At 38.4% G+C, this 21,139-nt stretch overlaps 1 protein-coding gene across 1 annotated transcript in view; it reads left to right on the top strand.

The window, feature by feature from the left end:
- The first annotated feature begins 20,961 nt into the window (after nt 1-20,961).
- The window catches only part of LOC126419023 (SH3 domain-containing protein Dlish), a 76,816-nt gene continuing 76,638 nt past the window's right edge, over nt 20,962-21,139 (top strand). Inside the window, exon 1 of the mRNA XM_050086080.1 lies at nt 20,962-21,063. Within this exon, the coding sequence (XP_049942037.1) occupies nt 21,015-21,063 (49 nt within the window). The 5' untranslated portion in view covers nt 20,962-21,014. The remainder of the gene's footprint in view (nt 21,064-21,139) is intronic.

Below are 21,139 nucleotides of genomic sequence, written 5' to 3'. Positions count from 1 at the left end.
CATAGACGAACTATAGAGAATTCAAACTTATTCAGGAACAAGTATAAAAACGAGTAACTTCACCTAGTGTGGAGTTAAATAGTGTAGTGGTGATTGTTTTGCAGTGGGGAGACTTTCAAACAAAATTTAAGGAGAATTACTGGTCTGTACTTGCTCAAGCGAAGTTAATATCAGATCCATGGGATTCAGGTGGAGTCATCTATCCCCCAGGGAAATTAAGAGGTGGAGTGAAGACTGTTGGATTCAGAGTTGTTTTCGGTGTTTCTTCCACAATAGTTTTCCCACACAAAATACTGTCATCTATTCCTAATATCTTAAAATATCCTATAATCTTATTACCTAGAAAATTGGATATGAATAGAACTTAGGAGAACCACAGAATAAGAAAGAAAGTGATCTCTATACATGAAATAAACGGAATGAGAATATTATGCCTGTGGAAAATGTAGTATAATATGACCAACTGAATGTCTGTTAACAGTAGTGTACAATTTTTTATTTTGTATAGAATATTTTATACCTTTTATAAGATGTGATGTAGATGGATGAGTTTGTATCAGTTTTGAAAGGGGTTGGTACTGTGGATAAAAGCATGATTCACGAGAACATATAAAACATGACTTACACAAAACCCACCTCACACCTTTCAAACAACCCTCACAAACAAGTGTGCCTGATTTTTCACCACTTGCCATTTACATAGGGTTGCTAAGATTTCCTTCGGGGACCTCAAGGGTGAAGGTGGGAATGTCCATTCTGTATGAGACGATTTAACACCAAACCTCCTCTCGCGTGTCACTCAACTACCTGCGAGGTAGGGATCCTGGGGAAGGAAGTGTGGGAAGGGTTTCCTGTCTTTGGGGCTATCTTCTTTCTCTAGTTCGATCTTAGCAACCATTTCTATTTATTTATTTCCTTTCTTACTTCTCATTCGAGGCCCTATCTATTTTTTTTCTTCTTTCCATATTCACATACTGCTATTGCAGAAGCCCTTCCTGGTTTCTGTGGTTTCCAATAACCTACATCTTATCTTCAGATAAGAAGGCTGAAGAATCAGACTACATGAACACACTCACAAAATTTCATTTATACACAAACATTAAAATTACAGCCTAAAACCTGTCGCAATGTGAGAACTTATAAAGAGATATGTATAATCTCAAATACTCTGATAAATTGATGAATAGTAGGATAATGAGACTTGAATTGTAGGTAGACATAGTTTACACTAAGGGTATAGTAGTTGATGAGTAGAGGACTCTAGGCAGTTGATGATGTAGTAGTGAATGAATGGTGCTTTACCAGAAAATACTTAATTGTAGTGGGGTAATGAACCATGAGGCCTACCCAGAAAGGATAAGGGGGGTATACCCAGCATTTGCCAAGTATATAGGGCAGGTGCACCTACAGGGAAATAGGACGACATATGGCCTGAAAAACAGGAATGTTTTATAAAGGGGAGTACCTACCAGAATGGAAAGGGGATGTGCTCTCAAAGGACAACCCACATGCAAGGTATAGGTACTGATCCTAGGAGAAGGATACTATCGTGACAGAAGCCACACATTTTACAGGGATTATTCTGGTAAGTTTGAATTCTATGCACAACTAGCATTATTACGTTTTATGGAAGTTTACGAGTGTCAAAAGAACACATTCATTTTGCAAAGAGTTCCTCCAAACTACACATTAATACTACAATTAATACATACTCATGTGCCATGAACGCCTGGCGTTTATGATTGGAAAGACAGTAGAAAAAATTATAGTCCTCACAATTATTAAAAGAAAAAAATGTATACTGTTGAAATGTGAATTGTTATTATGTGTGATATTAATGCACATAATGTTTATATAAAATATCCCATGTTCGATCTGAGGGGGAGGGGGGGATACGTAGTGTCTCGAGAATTTCTGCATAAATTCTAGAACCACTCGGCCTTCTACCATCTCGAACACACGACATTTAAATGTGAGAGTGTGGTGATAGAATCCTACCTATTGCACATCACATGTTAGAAGTTTGTCATGAGAAGACTATAGACATGGGAGTCGAACGGTCGTACTAAATGAGCAAGGAAGAACTATGGAACTTCTGCATTACTCTGTGCTAATCGTATCAGTGACCATTGTTATAAATACTACGATCATTCGAGATTCTGAATTCTCAAAAAACTCTTATCTTGGACCTGCTGGAGGTAAGATGTATTTTAAAATTTGTTGGTAATGAAGTTATGGTTGTTAAGCCAACTCTTTGCTGAAATGTACTTAAATCTGTTTCTAATGTGAGATGATACGAGTAACTTACAAGAAGTCAAATGTTTATAAGTGAAGTGTGAATTTAGTTCTTTATAAAGCTCAAATATCCCAATAGTTGTTGAAAAGTATTCTTCGAATACCTAATTATCTCGCAAGTAGAGAAAGAGTTTTGAACGTTCCTGCAACTACCATCATTCTTCAGAGGAGAAGTTTGTAGAGATTCCAGAAGCCGGCTATCCAGAGAAGACTGGTTGTGTACACCAAGTAAGTTGACTCGTATAAGAAAGTGGTAAGTTTGCACATACACTTCAAACACTCCTAGTCGTCCAAATTGTTGGACTATAACCTTGGCAGGAAGCAGTCAAATAATAAAGCAGGACAATGAAGAACAGCAAAGCTTGATGGTTATAGTTTGCCTGACAACATGTTATTAAAGCCAAATAAATGCCTACCTTATAGTACATGCATAACACAGCTCTACAAAATAAAATTTTTTTTTCGTTGCCAGGGAAGTTTGAACGAAAATGGGATATTGTTATGATACTCATTCCGAGTATATTTGTACTTTTTCCAAATTGGCTCTGGTTTTTGAGATATAGGTTATTTGTGGAAATGAGAGTTTCATGTGGATAATATCGACTGCAGGGTCCATATATGGTGTTATGTATTTGCTACCTGTTTTTTAATTAGTGATATTGTACTATCTTTATTAAACAATTCTGCTCAGGGAGTGCATCTGTGTGGTTGAGGATTACATCATGCAAACATCACACAGTCAGCATGTGTTCAGTCCTGTTGTGCGGTGTGTGTGTTGAAGATATTGAGGGTTGTGCAGATTTGAATTCGGCGGTACTCGACATTCATTTGTTGGCCGAGGTAATCCCCGCAACAGCCGATAGGTAGCGTTCAGTGTAAACAAGAAAAATGGCGATGGTCGAAAGTCACACACATGTGCAGTGCAGCTTCAAGGAGATAGAACCTTTTCATCGTGACGTAGCAAAGAAGAGGTGAGTATTCATTTCACACAAAACAATTAATGATGTTTGTTGGATGTGATTGACATGCAAATACAAGAAAGTTCTGCATAATATGTAGTATTTGTGCAATTTTGTTTTAGGAAAACATGAGTTCTTCACGCCGTCTTTGCGTGAACCATCCAGATGAGTTCTGCTACATTTGTGGTGAATACGTTCTTCAAAAGAACAGGAAGAATATCACTCTTTTGTGAAGGAAGCATATCTGGCATATTTCGGAATTAAACTTGGAGATCAAGACAAGGCGTGGGCACCCCATAAAGTTTGTAAATGCTGTGTGGAGTGCTTACCGCAGTGGACAAAACGAAAAAGGAAAAGCTTAAACTTCGGAGTGCCTATGGTATGGCGAGAGCAGAAGAACCATACAGATGATTGCTATTTTTGCATTGTTAATGTGAAAGGTTTTAATAGGTTCAAAAAACGAAAGTGGGAATATCCCGATTTGGAGTCAGCAAGAAGACCGGTGGTGCACAGCAACGATGTTCCTGTACCAACCTTCACAACATTACTCACGCTAACATCATCAGATGACGATGTGCACGGTGAGGAATGTACAAGTAGTGGTTCGGAATACGAAGGACGTGAGACACAACCCCAGCAGTTCGACCAGAAGGAGCTCAGTGACTTGATACGAGAACTCAATCTTTCAAAGCAAGCATCAGAACTCTTAGCATCCAGGCTTAAGGAAAAGAACTGTCTTCATCCAAGTGTTAAAATCACAGCTTACCGGACGAGAGAAGAAAACCTTCTCCCATACTTCAACCAAGAAGAGGTTATAGTGTATTGCAGCAATATACCTGGACTTTTACTTGAATTGGGGCTGCCGGAATATAGACCAGAGGACTGGCGTCTCTTCATAGACAGTTCCACTAGAAGTTTAAAATGTGTTCTCCTACACAATGGCAATCGTTACGCATCTATTCCAATTGCCCACTCAACAAAACTTTGTGAAGCATATGCTAACATCAAGATGGTCCTGCAGAAAATTCAGTATATGCAGCACCAGTGGTTGATTTGTGTTGATTTGAAAATGGTGAACTTCTTGCTTGGACAACAAAGTGGATACACAAAGCACCCATGTTTTATCTGCATGTGGGATAGTAGGGCAAAGCACGAACACTGGAAGCAGAAAACATGGCCTCCAAGGGATCATATGGCTGTTGGTGAAGCAAACATCATTAATGAACCTCTGGTTAGTAGGGACAAGATTGTTCTTCCACCATTACATATTAAGTTAGGACTAATGAAGCAATTCACCAAAGCTTTAGACAGAAATGGTAATTGCTTCACATACATCTGCAATACGTTCCCTGGACTCAGTAGTGAAAAACTTAAGGCAGGAATATTTGATGGTCCTCAAATTCGCAGGCTCATCAACGATACCAATTTTACAAGTGTCATGACTGTCACTGAAGCATCGGCCTGGAACAGTTTTGTCACTGTTGTAAAATGTTTTTTGGGCAATCATAAAGCTCCCAATTACGAGGAACTGGTCAAAAACATGCTCACTACCTTTCAAAACTTAGGAGCTAACATGAGTATAAAATTGCACTTCCTTCACAGCCACTTGGATCGATTTCCTCGTAATCTAGGTGATTTCAGTGAGGAACAAGGAGAGCGGCTCCATCAAGATATGAAAGGAATAGAGGAAAGACATAAAGGAAGATGGGACAGGCATATGATGGCAGATTATTGCTGGAATCTGCAACGTGACTGTTCTGAAGAGACCTATAAAAGGAAAGCGTGCAGGAAGCGGTTCGTCATGGATGGATGTTTTATTCGTGGACAAATGCCTATCAGGTTTTCATAGAAGCTATTTATAAAGATTATTTTCTTTTTTCATTGTAGTTTCTAGCGCTCGAGTTCAGTATTAGCAATATTTTCTAATTTTTAGAATAAATCATGCATTATCTCAAAAACTAGAGCCAAACTGCATAAATGGTTGCTATATTCGTCCTCAGCACCACTAACCCATCCTAAAGCCACTCAAATATCCTTGGCAAGAAAATGAGTGTTGATCAGTGTAATAAGTCAGTGTTTATACTCTCTCTATACATGTAGCTGTTCTGTGTACAAGGATATTACTAAGTAGAGTAACATTAATGTAAATGAACTTCCCCTCCAAATATCAGAAAATATATTAACCAACTGAAAATGGGAACTACAAAGCATTCAGCAAGTTCCGGAAATATTTTATTATTACATAAACCTAACTCATCACAATCAGCACACATCAACTATGTGCATAAATTGTGACAGCTGAAATCACCATAGTTCCTGATACTGAGTTTTTGTGCAGTAATTTTATAGGAGCTGAATTTGAAAATCATAATCTACATTCACACACCTTTTGTAAGTGAGGAGCAATCAGAGGAAAAATTAATGGTATGAAATTATCAATGTTTTCAACGTTTTAATCTATATGCATATAAATAATCTTTGACAGTTGTCTGTCGAATGTTATTAAACTTTCTTTGGGGTTCCAGTGGAATATTGAGGAGTGTTGGTTATTCACTGTTGTACATTTATGGATTTACATAAATGTTTCGTTTCCAAAAAGAGCATTTAAAGTTTTGTCAAGGTGGTAGCAGTTATGCATGGTTAACAAGGTTTTCATGGCGTGCATCAATTGTAGCTGATTTCGACTATACCTAAACGTTATAGAAGTGTAAAAGACAAGACAATGGCTGACAGAAGACAGAAAATTGGAAACTCACTGGTGAAGGAAATTGGGATACTTGGAGAATCACAATGAGAATTTTTGATGTTGTAAATGGTGAGCTGATTAAGCCAAAAGAACGCGGAAAAATCACGAAACTGATCTTGCTAAATGGTCCAAGGATAATGAAACGCAAAGGAATGGCTAATTCTATCATATGAAACCAAGCCCTTACTTAGAGTTTGTAATTTGCAATTTTATTTATCCTGTAGACCATACATAGTCTGCAAGGAAGCACTTGATGACATAGGACAAGTCAGAAGTGAAGATGAAATCACCAATGGTTAAAATAAGTATGACAGTGATTTTATAATAAGAGAAAGGTGTCCACCCCCAGTAGCTGAGTGGTCAGCACGACAGAATGTCAATCCTACAGGCCCGGGATCGATTCCCAACTGGGTCTGGGGTTTTCTCTGCTCAGGGACTGGGTGTTGTGTTGTCCTAATCATCATCATCATTTAATCCCCATCGACGCACAAGTCGCCAAAGTGGCATGAAATCGAAAGACTTGCACCCGCTGAATGGTCTATCTGTAGGGAGGCCCTAGTCACATGACATTTATTTTTAACACAGAGGTTCATATAATACATATGCAATGCCAAGAAACAGAAAAGCATGTAGGTAGACATCTTCTGAAAAATTCTAAAATGCACAACATTTCTAGATAAGTTCACATTGTTAAGGAAAGAAACATATAAGCAAATAATCTGGAAATTAAAAAGTGCCATATACATTTAAAAATTAATTACTAAAGGAAAATAGTAACGGTGACACACTTCTGTAGTAAAGTGTTTAGGTTTATATACAAAGTATATAATGTGGACAGAATAGGTAACATCTATATTCTAAGGTATACATGCAGAAAAAGCAAATAAGATGAAAATACAAAAGTACCATATACATTTAAAATTCATTACTAGAGTAAGACAGTAAAGGTGACACACTTTGGTGTTAAGGTCTTCAGGTTTACATACAAACCACAGAACATGGACAGAGCAAATGATATAGAAATTCAAAAGTACATCTTAAAAATACATTACACTGGGGAAAATTCACTTCTGTATTACAAAGTTTAAGTTCGCATACAAATGCATGGAACATGGACAGAAAAAGCCACAATTTAAACAGTTACATTGTATATAAAAAGACAAGCTTGTAAAGAGAAATAAGAATTTTGTGTCAAGAAATGTAGTAACAGAGTAAAAATAGTGTTTTGTTAAAATTTGTTTTAGTTTCATTCTCATATCCTTCAGTTTATTGTCTTGATGTCTGCTGAGAGATGGTTGTCAGTTTTTATGCCCATATATTTAACAGCATCAGCATATAAGTTGGTGCTGTGTGCTATAATTTTAACTGGGATTTGTTTATGTTTTGTAAGTGGCGATCAAGATTCTGTGTAGGTTTGCTAAATGCCGAACTACAAAACAGACCAGTTCTATTGTATAAAGGCACGACATTGCTAGGATTTTTAATGGTTTAAACAAGGGTTCACATGTTGGTTTTTATGCAATTACTCTGAGCACTTGTTTTTGTAATTTGACAATTGTCTTGGATTCAGAACTATTTCTCCAAAAATAATAGTTTAAAACAGAGGATGTTATACGGGCTTCAGAGTGTCAATGTTGGCTGAATGTTTTATCGATTTGAATAGATTGCACATTTCGCTGAGCTTCTTTGCAATTATCTCCACATGCATTTTTCAGTTTAGTGTGTTACTGACAGATAGTCCAAGAAATTTGTTGTCATGCACGCTGACAATTTCATGTTTGCCAATATGTATGTCTACATTCAAGAGGATAACATTCTGCTTAAGTCTTCTGAATGTTTATTAGGAGTCTGTTTGCTTCAAATCAAGATTTAATGTGACAGGAATTTCACTGATTGTTTCTTGAAGCAAGTCTTTTCTGTTGGAAATTAAAATATTTGTATCATCAACATACAAACAAGAATCAGCATTAGGGATGTTTCCTGGGAGGTTATTGATAAACAGTGTGAAAAGTACTGGGCCAAGAACAGACCCCTGTGGGACACCACAAGTAATATTTAGGGTGTATGACGGGCAATAGGTGCAATCCTTGGGGTTCTTATTCCTACACATTGTCTGCTTTCACTTAGCTACTGAACCTCTTCTGAAATTTTGCGAGGAGACTATCAAAGTTTTTGGGTTGGTTAGGGAATATAACAATGGGCTGTTTATGATCAATCAGCCTTGAGCACTTCTCTAAAATCTGATACAGTGCATTTGTGTCAAACCGTTTTTGCGAAAACAGTGTTGAGATGTAATAATGTTATTGGAGTTTAAAAGGCTTTCTAATCTTATCGAAAAACAGTATTCAAAACTTTTGAAAATGTGGATAATATTGCAGTAAGCCTATAATTTTCCAATGCAGTTTTCTCTCTTGTCTTGTACAGTGGTACAATTTTAGAAATTTTTAACTGGCCAGGAAATGTTCTCCCCTCAAAAGAGGTGTTACTGATATTAGACGTAGGCCCACACATGAAACTGGAAAACTTTTCAAAGAAAAAAGCAAGGTACCATATCACAGTCAACAGAGAATTTTTTTATTCTTTTTGTTATAGTGTCTTTTGTTTCACAAGGTGTTGTTCGAGATAGGAAAAAGGAGTTCAAGGAAATATTGTTGTTAGGATGAGTGTACAGAGTTTGAATAGGCAGGCAATACGCTGTTTGAAAATATTTGTTAAAACCATTGGCAGTTTTATGTATATTTTCTATTTTTTGTCCTTGAATATTCAAGTTAAATGTTCTCCGGTTCTCTTTCTTCCAGTTTGTTCGTTTATTAAACTTCAACTTGTCCTACATTTGTAGGAGGCGTTCCTAATGAAATTATCACTGTCAGCCTTTTTTCCTGATGTAATCACTCTTCTATAAGTATTTTTGTATTTTTGTACTGTACAAATTGAACTCTTCTGACAGCAGCGCTCAGTTTGCTAGCTCTGTGCAGTAGCCACACTTTTGTTGAAGATGTTTTAATGCCTTTTATAATTCAAGAATATTTTTTTACGAGTCATGGTTTTTTCTGGCAAATGGTAACTGCAGTGGTACTGAACCATCTGTATGAAGTTTTTAGATTCTTCATCTATTGTTGCTGAATCCTATACACTTTAACAGTACTCTTCTCTGAAACTATATATAAAATTAATTAAATTACTGTCATTATAAGACTAAACTCTGTCTGAACAGGCCTCACGTAGGCCAGAGGTTTATAAATGCTAGGAAGATTTGTGACAGAGACTGGCTAACATGACTCAGAAACTCTGAATAATTTCACCTACCTACAATGTGTACCAAGAGGAAGGATCAATATTCAGGGATACGACAGCAACAATCATTTAAAGCAAAAAGTATCTTGTAAACCTTGATTCTAAAATGCATGCCATACGGGCTATGATCACTTCTCCAGTACAAAAGATGGCTCACAGTAGCAAAGATGATGTAATGGTTATAGCTCTTATGGTATGCATTTTAGAGCCAATGTTCACTACATATGTTTGCTTCAAATGATAATCCCTATCGTATCCCTGAATATTAATCATTTGTCCTGGGTCACCTTGTATAACAACTTTTTTCAACATTTCCACTCTAAACCCCAGTTACCTACACGAAACACTGTTTTGTTTTAACAAAGCTATGATTTTGTGCATGGGGTTATTCTCTATGATAACCAGATCACGTTTCCTTCAAGGTAAGATCAGGAAATACACTAGTGTTCACAAACCCATAAAATGGCTATCACAAACCTCAAAACATTGTTTTGAATGTTATGAATCTCAATGGTAATTATGATGTAGAAAACTAAAAAAACTTTACCCTTCCTGAGCAGGCTATGGGGGCCTAACGGTACCGACCATCCACCGTGTCATCTTCAGCCCACAGGCGTCACTGGATGTGGATATGGAGGGGCACGTGGTCAGCACGCAGCTCTCCTGGCTGTATTCACTTTATGAGACTGGAGCTGCTACTTCTCAATCAAGTAGTTCCTCAGTTTGCCTCCCAAGGGCTGAGTGCACCCACTTGCCAACAGCACTCAGACTGGATGGTCAGCCATGCAAGTACTAGCCCAGCCCGACAGCACTTAACTTTGGTGATCTGACAGGAACTGGTGTTAGCGCTGTGGCAAGGCCGTTGGCTTACTGTCATTATAGCTTCTAGATTTTAAAGCTACTTTTTCAGAACGAAGCACAGGGTTTAGTGATCGCAGCTGAACAATAAGTGCACCGTGATCTGAAAAGCCATCATTCCCGACTTTCACAGTGCTATCAGTGCCAGTTACAACCTGATCTAGACAGCTCTCAGCCCTGTTCAAGACATAACTTTTAAATTCAATTTTACAGAAAACGTTAAGTTCACAAACTCTGGCCTTGAGGGAGGTTATTAAGAAAATAGGTATTAAGATATCCACATACAATAACTTTTTAAAAATTGTTATAGGATGCTTTTTCTAGTAATAAGGCTAATATTTTAAGAAAGAGAGGGAAATTACAATAAGGTGATACGTATACATGTATTATACACATATTTAGGTCTACCATCTCTAATTCTGCCAATTCGGTGTCTTTGTCTGAAAAACACATTTCACAAGAATGGAAAGGTTCACATTTGATACCATTTCTTGGGTCTATACAATTTCCGCCATTTTTATTGTTTTTCCTAGCATATTGGTGAAGAAACCGAAAATTTTCTATTTAATGGTAAGATAAATCTGGCTCTGTTAGCCAATGTTCATTAATACACAATACATGTATATCTGACAATATATAATCATAACTTGTGAGGATTGCAAGTTCACTTACTTTATTTCATAGTCCTTTGATATTGTGACAATATATGTTCATACTGTCACAAATATGATTTTATGTCTGATAAGTGGAAATAGGAGAGACCCTATACATATTTGCTATTTCCTCTTTTGAAGCAGGCAGCTTGACCATAAAAAAATGTTCGTTTTTGGCTGGTGCTTTTTTTGTTCTTGTTGATCTTCTTAGACCTCTTGAACTCCTATTGCTAGTGATTGAGACTGTACTCTGTGATGGAATGTGTACGTCTGACATTGAGGTTGATGGTTTTAGAATCTGCTGAAGACTTGCAGGTCTTGCTCTTGATTTGATTTCTTGGTTCTGGAATTGCAGCAAGTCCTCAACTGGAGTTTCTTCTGTTTTCCTGAGTGGTGTTTTCTCATTTTCTGTTCCTTTGACTGAGGATAGTGAGATTTTGGTGACGCTGTTTGTTTTTCTATTGAAATTGATGTGCTTTTTTGAGGAGTTGTCTTAGCAATCATGGAGTCATTTTCTACTGGAGCTGATGTAGTATCATTACTTGAATCAGTCATTTGAGGGGCCAGTGTGACCTTGTAATAAAGTGCTGGTAGGGGAGTAGGTCGGAAATTTCGATCTATGCAAGTGCTTGGCAAAGTTTTTTAGCAGATCTATGATTTATCCTTTCCATTGAGGTGTTGCCCATGATATGTAAAAAATTCCCTTTCACATTTTCAGTGGATGCGAAGTTTGCGTTGGGATATGCAGCACAGATTTTTTTGAACAGCCTATCTGTTTCAGCTATTTCTTTATTCACGTGTGAGTGATCGACTAGGTCATACCTTTTTGGAATTCCCATGACAGTGATCTTAGAATTACCTGAAACTTTCAAGTAATCTGTTACTCGGCGACATGGCTCTTTTGCTTCGTTTCTATAAACGTCATTTGCACTTGCTACTAGAACAATATATTTATCATTTTCTTTTGACACGTCTGCATTGTTATTAATAGCGGTTTTCGCTATTTCATGTAAATTCTCAGGTTTCACAAAACCTATTGCATTAGCTAGCTTCTCAGACCTTAACGTTTGTGTTAATCCTGTTCCACGACTATCAGCATAAACTGAGATGCTGCGATTTTGCAACAGAGGTTTTTCGTTGTGTATAACATACTGGTTGCAATGGTTACTGTTTTGTTTATCTGGACTCAATTGTAAACCTGTTTTGGGGCTAATTTATTCCACTCTTTTTTCGGTGATTTTATGTCTCTGTAGGCGGTACTAAGTCTGCAAGCAACCTCGAAACTATTTTTCACTGCTATGATGTGATGTTGTCCTGTGTGTAGCCTGTGGAGGTTATCAGGTCTTGTTGAACATGTTCTTCTAATTTTGTATCACTTTTTACACTATGTTCTAAAAATTTTGCGTAGTTTTTGCTTCTTTTAGATGTAAACGCAATGTGTCCATCATTGAATCACTCACACCTTTCTTGCACATTTCATTCGCCGATTTTCGACCGTTGCAATTAAGACCACCAACACAGGGATTTTTTGGTTCAGCAGACTGAGAGAAACACTCGGGATACCATATCTGATACATGACACATGTTCTTACACCTTTTACTAAATTTTTACTGCAGAATTGACATTTTAACAACGCATAATAGTCTATATTTATGGAGTGATTTGTTCCTGTTTCAACACACGCCACCTTGTGTTGGGGAATGCAAGACTCCTAAGTAGATCTGGGATAAGCTAGGTAAAATTTATGATGTTCACTCAGCTGAGAACTTTGGTCTGCTTAGATCTAATTTCATAACATAGTTTGGTAAGCATATACATGGCCATTTAGCCACATTTGATCTTGTAGTGTAAACTCAACTTTCATTGTTACACAAGCCGATCGGCGATGGAGACCTCTGTGAATGATTTTTGCAAATTATGCCCAAAAAGTTCCATTAAATTTCTATTCCATGACATGATTTACTTGCTGAAGAGAACTAAGTTACAAAAACAGTGTTCAAATTGTGAGATGAAAATAACATATGATGACAAAGTTGTTGCTACAGTAAAGATGCCGAGAATGAAGATTAATAAACGACAAAGGCATAAAAAAAGACGTAATCTGAAGTAGATACATTAAAAACGCCTCATTATAGAAGGAATGAAGAAAGGGAATGCTTTTCATGTGGTAAACTAGATCACTAGTCAAAACATTGTAAAATAGTGTTGGTTTGTTTTAAATGTAAGAAAATGGGCCATAGATCAAATGAAAGTTTTAGGACAGACAAAAGAGGAGACTGTGCTGTGTTGTCAAATAGTGTAACATCACTGGAAAATTCATGATTTTGTAATCACACAGATACTTCAAAAACTGAGTAAAAGTTTTAATGGTGGGACCCAACAATGTTCCTAAAGATGTAACTCCACAGGGCTGTGGTGAGTAGTACACTGACATTGATACAACACATCATGAAGTATTTGGTACATGTCTAATTGGTGTAAAGGTATTCACTCAACAGAAATTGAATGAACGATATTTTAAAGATGTTTGGTTTTGCCTTGATAGATCCTGTAACTAATTTTCTGTTCAAAAGCAGTACAAAAGCGAATAAATCAAATAAGCGAAAATGGTGATCAATAGTGAGTATTTCTCAAAAACAATTCAAATTGCTGTTGCTATACCCATTGACGAAAATGAGCTTTATCGTTAGCTGTGTAGGTTGTTCGCCAAGAAAAGTCTTGTGTTGTTGTTGAACTGATGACACTTTATAGAGAAACAGGTCATCACAAAAAACACTGTGTGCACCAGTTTTTTAAGAACTGTAGTATAGAGACAAAGACTGATAGCAGCGTTTGTGGAGGATGCATCTATGCTAAACAGCATTGACTAGCGTTTGATAAAATGGTGTGGAAACCCACTAAACTTGGAGAATGTGTTTATGCAGATGTTTGTAGGCCAATCAAAGAAAATTATTTGCAGAATCACTGATGTTCTGCTGTTTCTGTTTAGCCATGTACCATTTTTAGCACAAAGATGAACTTAAAGACAAAATATCACTGCTCATTAAAATGATAAAGACTGAAACTGATGCTACTGCGAAAGAATTATGTACAGACAGTGGCAAGGAGTTGCATAATAAATATGTACATAAGTATGCTGACTCAACTGGATTGAAACATTCAATTACTGGACCAACTGAGGGAGGTGGTACAGTAGTTAGCACAGTGGACTCTGATTTGGGAGGAAAACAAATCAAACCCACGTCAGCCAACCTGATTTATGTTTTCCATGATTTCCTGATATCGCTTCAGGTAAGTGCTAAGATGATTCCTGTGAAAGGGCACAGCTCTCTTCCATCCCCATTCTTCCCTAATACGATGGGACCACTGTTTGGTCCCCCCCCCCCCCTCCTAAATCAGCCAGCCAGCCAGCCAACCAACTACCCAATTGTACTGCTGAATTCTGCTCCGCAGAATGGAACTGCTAAGCAGGAAAATAGAATACTTCGTGAAGTGGCATCTTCTTGGATCTGCTATGCTGAATACTTATCACAAGCCTTGCAGGTTGAGGTCGTTCTGCTTACAACATACGATTTGAGTCGAATTGGTTCCACGAAAATTAAAGGTAAAACTCCAGTTGAGATATTTTTGAAGAAAGAAGGTAGGTTTGATAATATGGTGATATTTGGAACAGAATGCTATATTTGGAGTATTGCACAAAAGCGGAAGAATTTGATACTAAATCTTCAAAAGAATAAGTGGTTAGTTGTGGTGACTGTGGTACAATGTTTATTTTCCTGAAAAAAAAAAGAGGTATGTGTATGCTGGAAGTTCTCTGTAAGTAATAAAAATGACTGACGTACTCTGTTTTGAATAAGAGCTGTGCAGATGTATTACTGAATTGTAATGGAAAACTGAACAGTTGTAATGGGAAGGCAAGCCTTAAATATTGGTAAAGTTAATAATCTGACTGCAAGAATTCTGAACAGTATAAACTGCCTCAATAAAGAACTTTGACATAAAATCTACGATAATTACTTTTGCTAAACTGATCACAGGTCCCAGAACTAAAATTGATACACAGCACAGAAAAATCTAACACAAGTTGGCCCTATGTGAACAAAAAAACATCAAAATATTTAGTTCTTACCTCTATTCTGCGCAAATCTATATAACGTGTTGTGTACTGCCGTCTTGTGCGCCGCTATGCTGAAGCTGCAAATTACTATATCTACACAGACACTCATGAAGTGCAATGAGTTCTGTTAGTTGCAAATCGAAGTATTTTCGGAACACATTTTGATTTTTTCTATCTTTGAAGAAAAACCTTGATCAATTAAAAATCGTAAGAGAACGGTAGGTGAAAAATGGCGCTGCAATAGTAAAAGACTGACTCCAAAAAAAATTACCTTACAATTCCCCTTAACGTAAATAAAAGATTCCATTGGAGTTCCTCATTCTCAGATCAGTTTCCATTACATAATCATCTTAAACACATAGACAGAATAAAACTTTACATTTGAAGCATAACATTACAACTGCTCCCTCACTTTAACACAGCTAACCACTATCTACTACAGCCCCTGCTTGCTCACCAAGGGTGAAAACCTAGCCCTGCGATACGACTTACAACATCGCTGCTCGCTCACATGTAACAGCTCGAGCGCACAGATATTACATTGTTGTACAATCGATTGATACTCAAATGACTACCTATCAAGGTAGAGATGTGAGACTCAACTGCAGACAATTACAGAGACCACTTACACAAGAGACTAAAAGGGTTGTTGTTAGATGTTGATGAAATTGTTACAGAAAATGAACGTGAAAATGTTGATTTTTAAGAACATAATCATTGGTATTGTAGGAATTAAGATGTAGCAACAAGTGAGGAAATGGCCAGCAGTCAATTGTATGATACTGAATGACAAGTTGAGAGCAACTTAGGAGCAAGAAATGAATACAAAGGAAGCCGCAATTTTCGTGAACGACGCAGTTTGAAGAAGCTATCACGTTTTTGCGGAGATTCAGCCCATAATCCGTGAATGACGCTTTTTTTCGAGACATCGATGAACTGCAAAGAAGCAGTGCAGACAGAAAATTGTGAAAAAGGGAAGAAATCAATGGAGGAAGAAATTAGTGCTCTGAAAAAAGGTAAAACTGACAACTAGTTTGCAAAAGTAAAACAAACAAGATAACTGACGATCGATGAGATTTTGCTACAAAATTAAATACAAATAATTACGCTGTTCAACACTAGTCTCGGTGGCAAAAGGATATACTCAGTTTTCTAAGAAATTATGTTGAGCAGGCACAGTTCATTTTTTACGTACTGGAGAGGACTGCGACATTTATTCATCGGAATTAACCTAGAGCTCGGGCTATTTTACAGATCAGTTTTTCGCCACAGCTGTGATTTAAGAAGGGGGCAAGCTACATCACAAACAAACATTTACATACTGTCACTTGTCTACTGTATTTGTTGTAATTATGCTTGTATCTCACAAAAAAGGCATTTCAAGTGATACAACGCCCGCAATCACTCAGTTGCACTGTATATTGCTTCGTTAAAATTTCGTGTATATACATGTCTGTATATAGGCTGTTTTTGTTCTTGATTCGTGTTTACTTCGGATATGGGCACACCAAGTTCCTTCACTTTCATCCTAACTGCTTGTTCAAAATCATAGCTTGTAAATAGTACACTGATTTCATATTGTGTTGTTTTCGAAAGTACCGTATGCTGCTGTTATTCACAAGAAAGCAAAACTCACGAAACTCATGCGTAACACGCTCCCAAAGAAAAGCTGCTAATGGCGCACGTTACCCGAAGTCAGCAAGATAGGAAACTCAAAGAACGGGACATATTTCGCGCATGATGTATATTGCACTCGCTTTTTCCTCTAATCATTCGTCAAACCCTCGTTAGGTGGTAATACTTGTGTTACTATACTCTACTATACTCTGGCGAGGCATTCTCAAACATAATGCCAACAATCGATAGCAGACCAACAGCAAAAACAAAAAACCTGCCTAAAACACTATCAAAACAATAAATGTCGATTAAAGATGCATCAAAGCATAATAGAGATGTACAGAGACAAGGATTCGATAGCTAAGTTTCAGCAACTCTATTCATTGCCCTTTGATGTAAGCCTCACCTACATACAGCAAAGCTGCATTTCAAGGCGCAGCCTGAAGACTAGCAACCACCAAACTGAGAAATATCGCTTGATATCACATATCAACAGTTCCATAAATGTTGGCCAGCATTAGTTATAGTGTTGGATATAAGTCAGTGCATATTGATAATTTAAATTCTATAATGTTACTGAGAAATTTATTTAAATATATATTCTGGGGCGGCTCCACCACAGGCCCTTTAATTAAGAGCTCCACCTGATGTTGACACATTTAGCCTTGTTACAAGATGTGAAGTGACGAGAGCCCTGTTGAATGTGGCAAGTGTGATTGGTGTACAAGACAATTTGATGGAAAGACAGTATTTTTCAATGGTAATTTGAAGGAAGAAATATAGATGTATGAGTCAGAGGGCTTTGACAATGGTACAGGATGTGTGTGTGTAAATAATGAGTGCATCTGCGTGGTTTAAATTGAGCCCCAAATTTCTGGTATGAATATCTTGTAAAATGCCTTACTGAAAGTAATTCATGGGAAAGCTGTTTAGATCCATGTATGCTCTATGGTGAAAACTTGGTACTTGGCTGTGGCCGCTATTGATGCGACAGATAAAAGAAGTTGAGTAAACGTTTCCGATCACTTCAGAAAAAGTTGATTGCTTCTAGAAATTGCAAATCAAGAAATTTGACAACTGTATTCAATTAAATCAGTCTGCATTTGTGAACAGAATTTTAGTGACATATACACTGAAGCGCCAAAGAAAGTGGTATAGGCATGCGTATTCATATACAGAGATATGTAGACAGGCGGTCAGTAACGCATGTATAAAACAAGTGTCAAGCGCAGTTGTTATATCGTTACTGCTGCTACAATGGCAGGTTATATAGATTTAAGTGAGTTTAAACGTGATGTTACTGTCGGCGCACGAGGGATGGGACACAGCATCTCCGAGGTAGCGACGAAATGGGGATTTTCCCATATGACCATTCCACGAATGTACTGTGAATATCACAAATCCGCTAAAACATCAAATCTCCGACATCGCTGCGGCTGGAGAAAGATCATGCAAGAACAGGAGGACCAAGGACGAAGGAAGAGAATCGTTCAGCCTGACGGAAGTAAACCCTTTCGCAAATTGCTCCAGGTTCCAGTGATGTGCCTTTAATAAATGTCAGCCTTGCTGATTGCACGATGCAAAGCTTTACACCTAGACTGGGCACGTCAACACCGACATTGGACTATTGATGACTGGAAACATGTTGCCTTGTCAGACGAGTCTCGTTTCAAAATGTATTGAGCGAATGGACGTGTACAGGTATGGAGACAACCTCATGAATCCATGGACTCTGCATGTCAGCAGTTGGTTGTTCAGGCTGGTGGATGCTCTTTCTGTATGGGGCATGTGCAGTTGGAGTGATACGGGACCACTGATGCGTCTAGATACGACTCTGACAGGTGACACGTAAGTAAGCATCCTGCCTGATCAACTGCATCCAGTCATGTCCATTGTGCATTCCGACGGACTTGGACAATTCCAGCAGGACAATGCGACATCCAACACGGCCAGAATTGCTACAGAGTGAGTCCAAGAACACTCTACTGTGTTTAACACTTTCGCTGCGGGATCGGTGCAGGCGCGCAACTCTCCAGTGCGGACCGGCAACGTGCGAGTGCGGGCCGGTAACACTCTGAAAGGGCAGGTACCCCTCGGAGCCGACGCTCCTAAGACACCTGAGTTACAGGCTGACGTCAAGACCTTGTAAGATCTGTAGGATTATGTTCTATACTGACTTAATGATGACGCCTACACTTAGAGGTTTCCATTTACAGATCCTAGATCCCTCTTTTGTATTTTCGCTCAGCAATTTGTTGACTGCGTTATCGTTCGTTTCGTCACCTACAAGTTGCAACAATTCGTCTGTTACCAATAATCTGAAGAAATCCATAGGAGAATTGCCAGCAAGATGAATTTGCAGAACTTCTTCCTTCGTGTATGGGTGATACTGCGTATTATGTGGTTCTTTATGCCAGGACTCACCTAGATTATCTCCGTGTGACAGGTCGGGTTCTTTTTCGTCGTCGATTTCCACACAAACGTCGTGATTCATATCGTCAGATTCGGAACTGTCACGAAACAGATTCGAAAGCTGTGCTTCCACGCTATCATCACTCTGTAATTCTTTTGCAGCCTCTAAATGAAAATCTCCGTGGTATGCCGAGACCTCACTACAGGGAAAATCACAGTCGTCTAGTACACTAAGTAACTGTTCCTCTGTCAATTTAAAACTTTTCCTGCTCTTTTTCACACTGGAAGGTCCAGGTGTTGGTTCATTAGCCGCCATTACCAACAATATACGTTCGATAACTGACCACACACAACAAAAGTTTACAAGCTTTGATGCTAGCTTAGACGCTGCAGCTAAACTGCGTAATCCGACAGTGAGCGCGGACGCTTATAAGCATCAGCCGCACTGGCTCGTGGCTTGTTTTGACGCTTATAAGCGTCAGCCGCAGCGAAAGTGTTAAGCACTTCCGCTGGCCACCAAACTCCCAAGAAATTAACATTGACTGCATCTGAGTTATATTGCAACGTGCTGTTCGGAAGAGATCTGCATCATGTCGTACTCTTAAGGATTTATGGACAGCCCTACAGTATTCATGGTGTCAACTATCTCCAGCATTACTTAACACATTAGTTGAGTCCACGCCATGTCATATTGCAGCCCTTTTGCTTGCTCGTGAGTGCCCTACATGATATTTGGCAGGTTTGTCAGTTACTTTGGCTTTTCAGAGTAGCATACTGGATGCAGAACTGGCGTCTTTACCAACTGAACCAGGATGGATACCAGGTGATTCAGCCCCTCGTAATAATAATGAACTCTATCAAGAAATGGTTGCTAGTTTGATGTATTAAACACAAGGTACAAGACTTATCATATGCTGTTAATGCCACATCGGGGATCAAGAGTTATCAACATAAGCACATTAACATTGCTAACATTCAAGTACCATAAATTATAATAATAGATGAGATTAAATTTGACTGGAATGAAAATTGTTACTAACGCTTGTATTGGTGGGAACAGAAACACAAGATGATCAATAAGTGGCATCCTACTTAAGTTCATTGCAGGGCCAGTAGCGCGGAAAAGTAAATTACAGCAGCATGTTGCTCTTTCTTCAATGGAGACAGAATATGTCGCTGCAAGTGCCAATCATTTATGTGGTTAGATCAATTTCTGAAAGAAATTGCAGCTGCTAATAAATCCCGATTTCTGTTTTGCAAATAGATAACCAAAGAGCTATCAAATTTATTAATGAATCAGGATTTTATGGACGATCAAAACACATAGTGACAAGGTAACATTACATTCATCAGCAAGTTAAAAAGATGGTTAGAGCGAATTATACACCAATCAATAGACTGGCAGCAGACATTCTGACTAAAGTACATGCAAAGTATTCGCATGTGCGAATAAGATAAGCTGTAAAAGTGAATGTTGACGATGAGGATTTGTGCCGGACTGGGACTCGAACCCGAATTTCCTGATTTGCACGAATAGTCCCCTAACTGCCTTTTTAAAAGTTTTGTGCATTATAGTTCGTTGCATTTTGGTCGGGGCGAACGTCACATGACACCCCGCTATTCGTGTACGATTCACAGGCAGGACCGAGCGAGGTGGCGCAGTGGCTAGCACACTGGACTCGCATTCGGGAAGACGACGGTTCAATCCCGCGTCCGGCCATCCTGATTTAGGTGTTCCGTGATTACCCTAAATCGCTCCAGGCAAATGCCGGGATGGTTCCTTTGAAAGGGCACGGCCGGCTTCCTTCCTCGTCCTTCCCTAATCCCATGGGACCGAAGACCTCGCTGTCTGGTGTACTCCCCCAAAACAATCCAATCCAAAATCACAGTCAGGCCCAAACTTCCATTTCCAACGATCGATTGAAATTCAATTGTCACTCCGTATTCGATCTGGAAGTCGATACTGTAATTATACCTATGGAATTTCCGATATCGATATCTGTCACTGTCGATAGTGTAAGGGTAATGGCCGAAAGTGTATGGTAAATAATGCGGTTGCGTTATGGCTTTTCTTTGTCCTGTGAGAATACGCCGCGGAAAGAAGAAGAAAAGTAAGTGTCAGTTTCAAATAACGGTGCCAGTTAATTAACAGGAGTGTTATTGACTCAAGATTCAACTAACCTTACG

The sequence above is a fragment of the Schistocerca serialis genome, chromosome 9, assembly GCF_023864345.2.
Source record: "Schistocerca serialis cubense isolate TAMUIC-IGC-003099 chromosome 9, iqSchSeri2.2, whole genome shotgun sequence".
Taxonomy (NCBI): Eukaryota; Metazoa; Arthropoda; class Insecta; order Orthoptera; family Acrididae; genus Schistocerca; species Schistocerca serialis.
The sequence above is the reverse complement of the archived record's forward strand: the minus strand, read 5'-3'. Positions and strand labels throughout refer to the sequence as shown.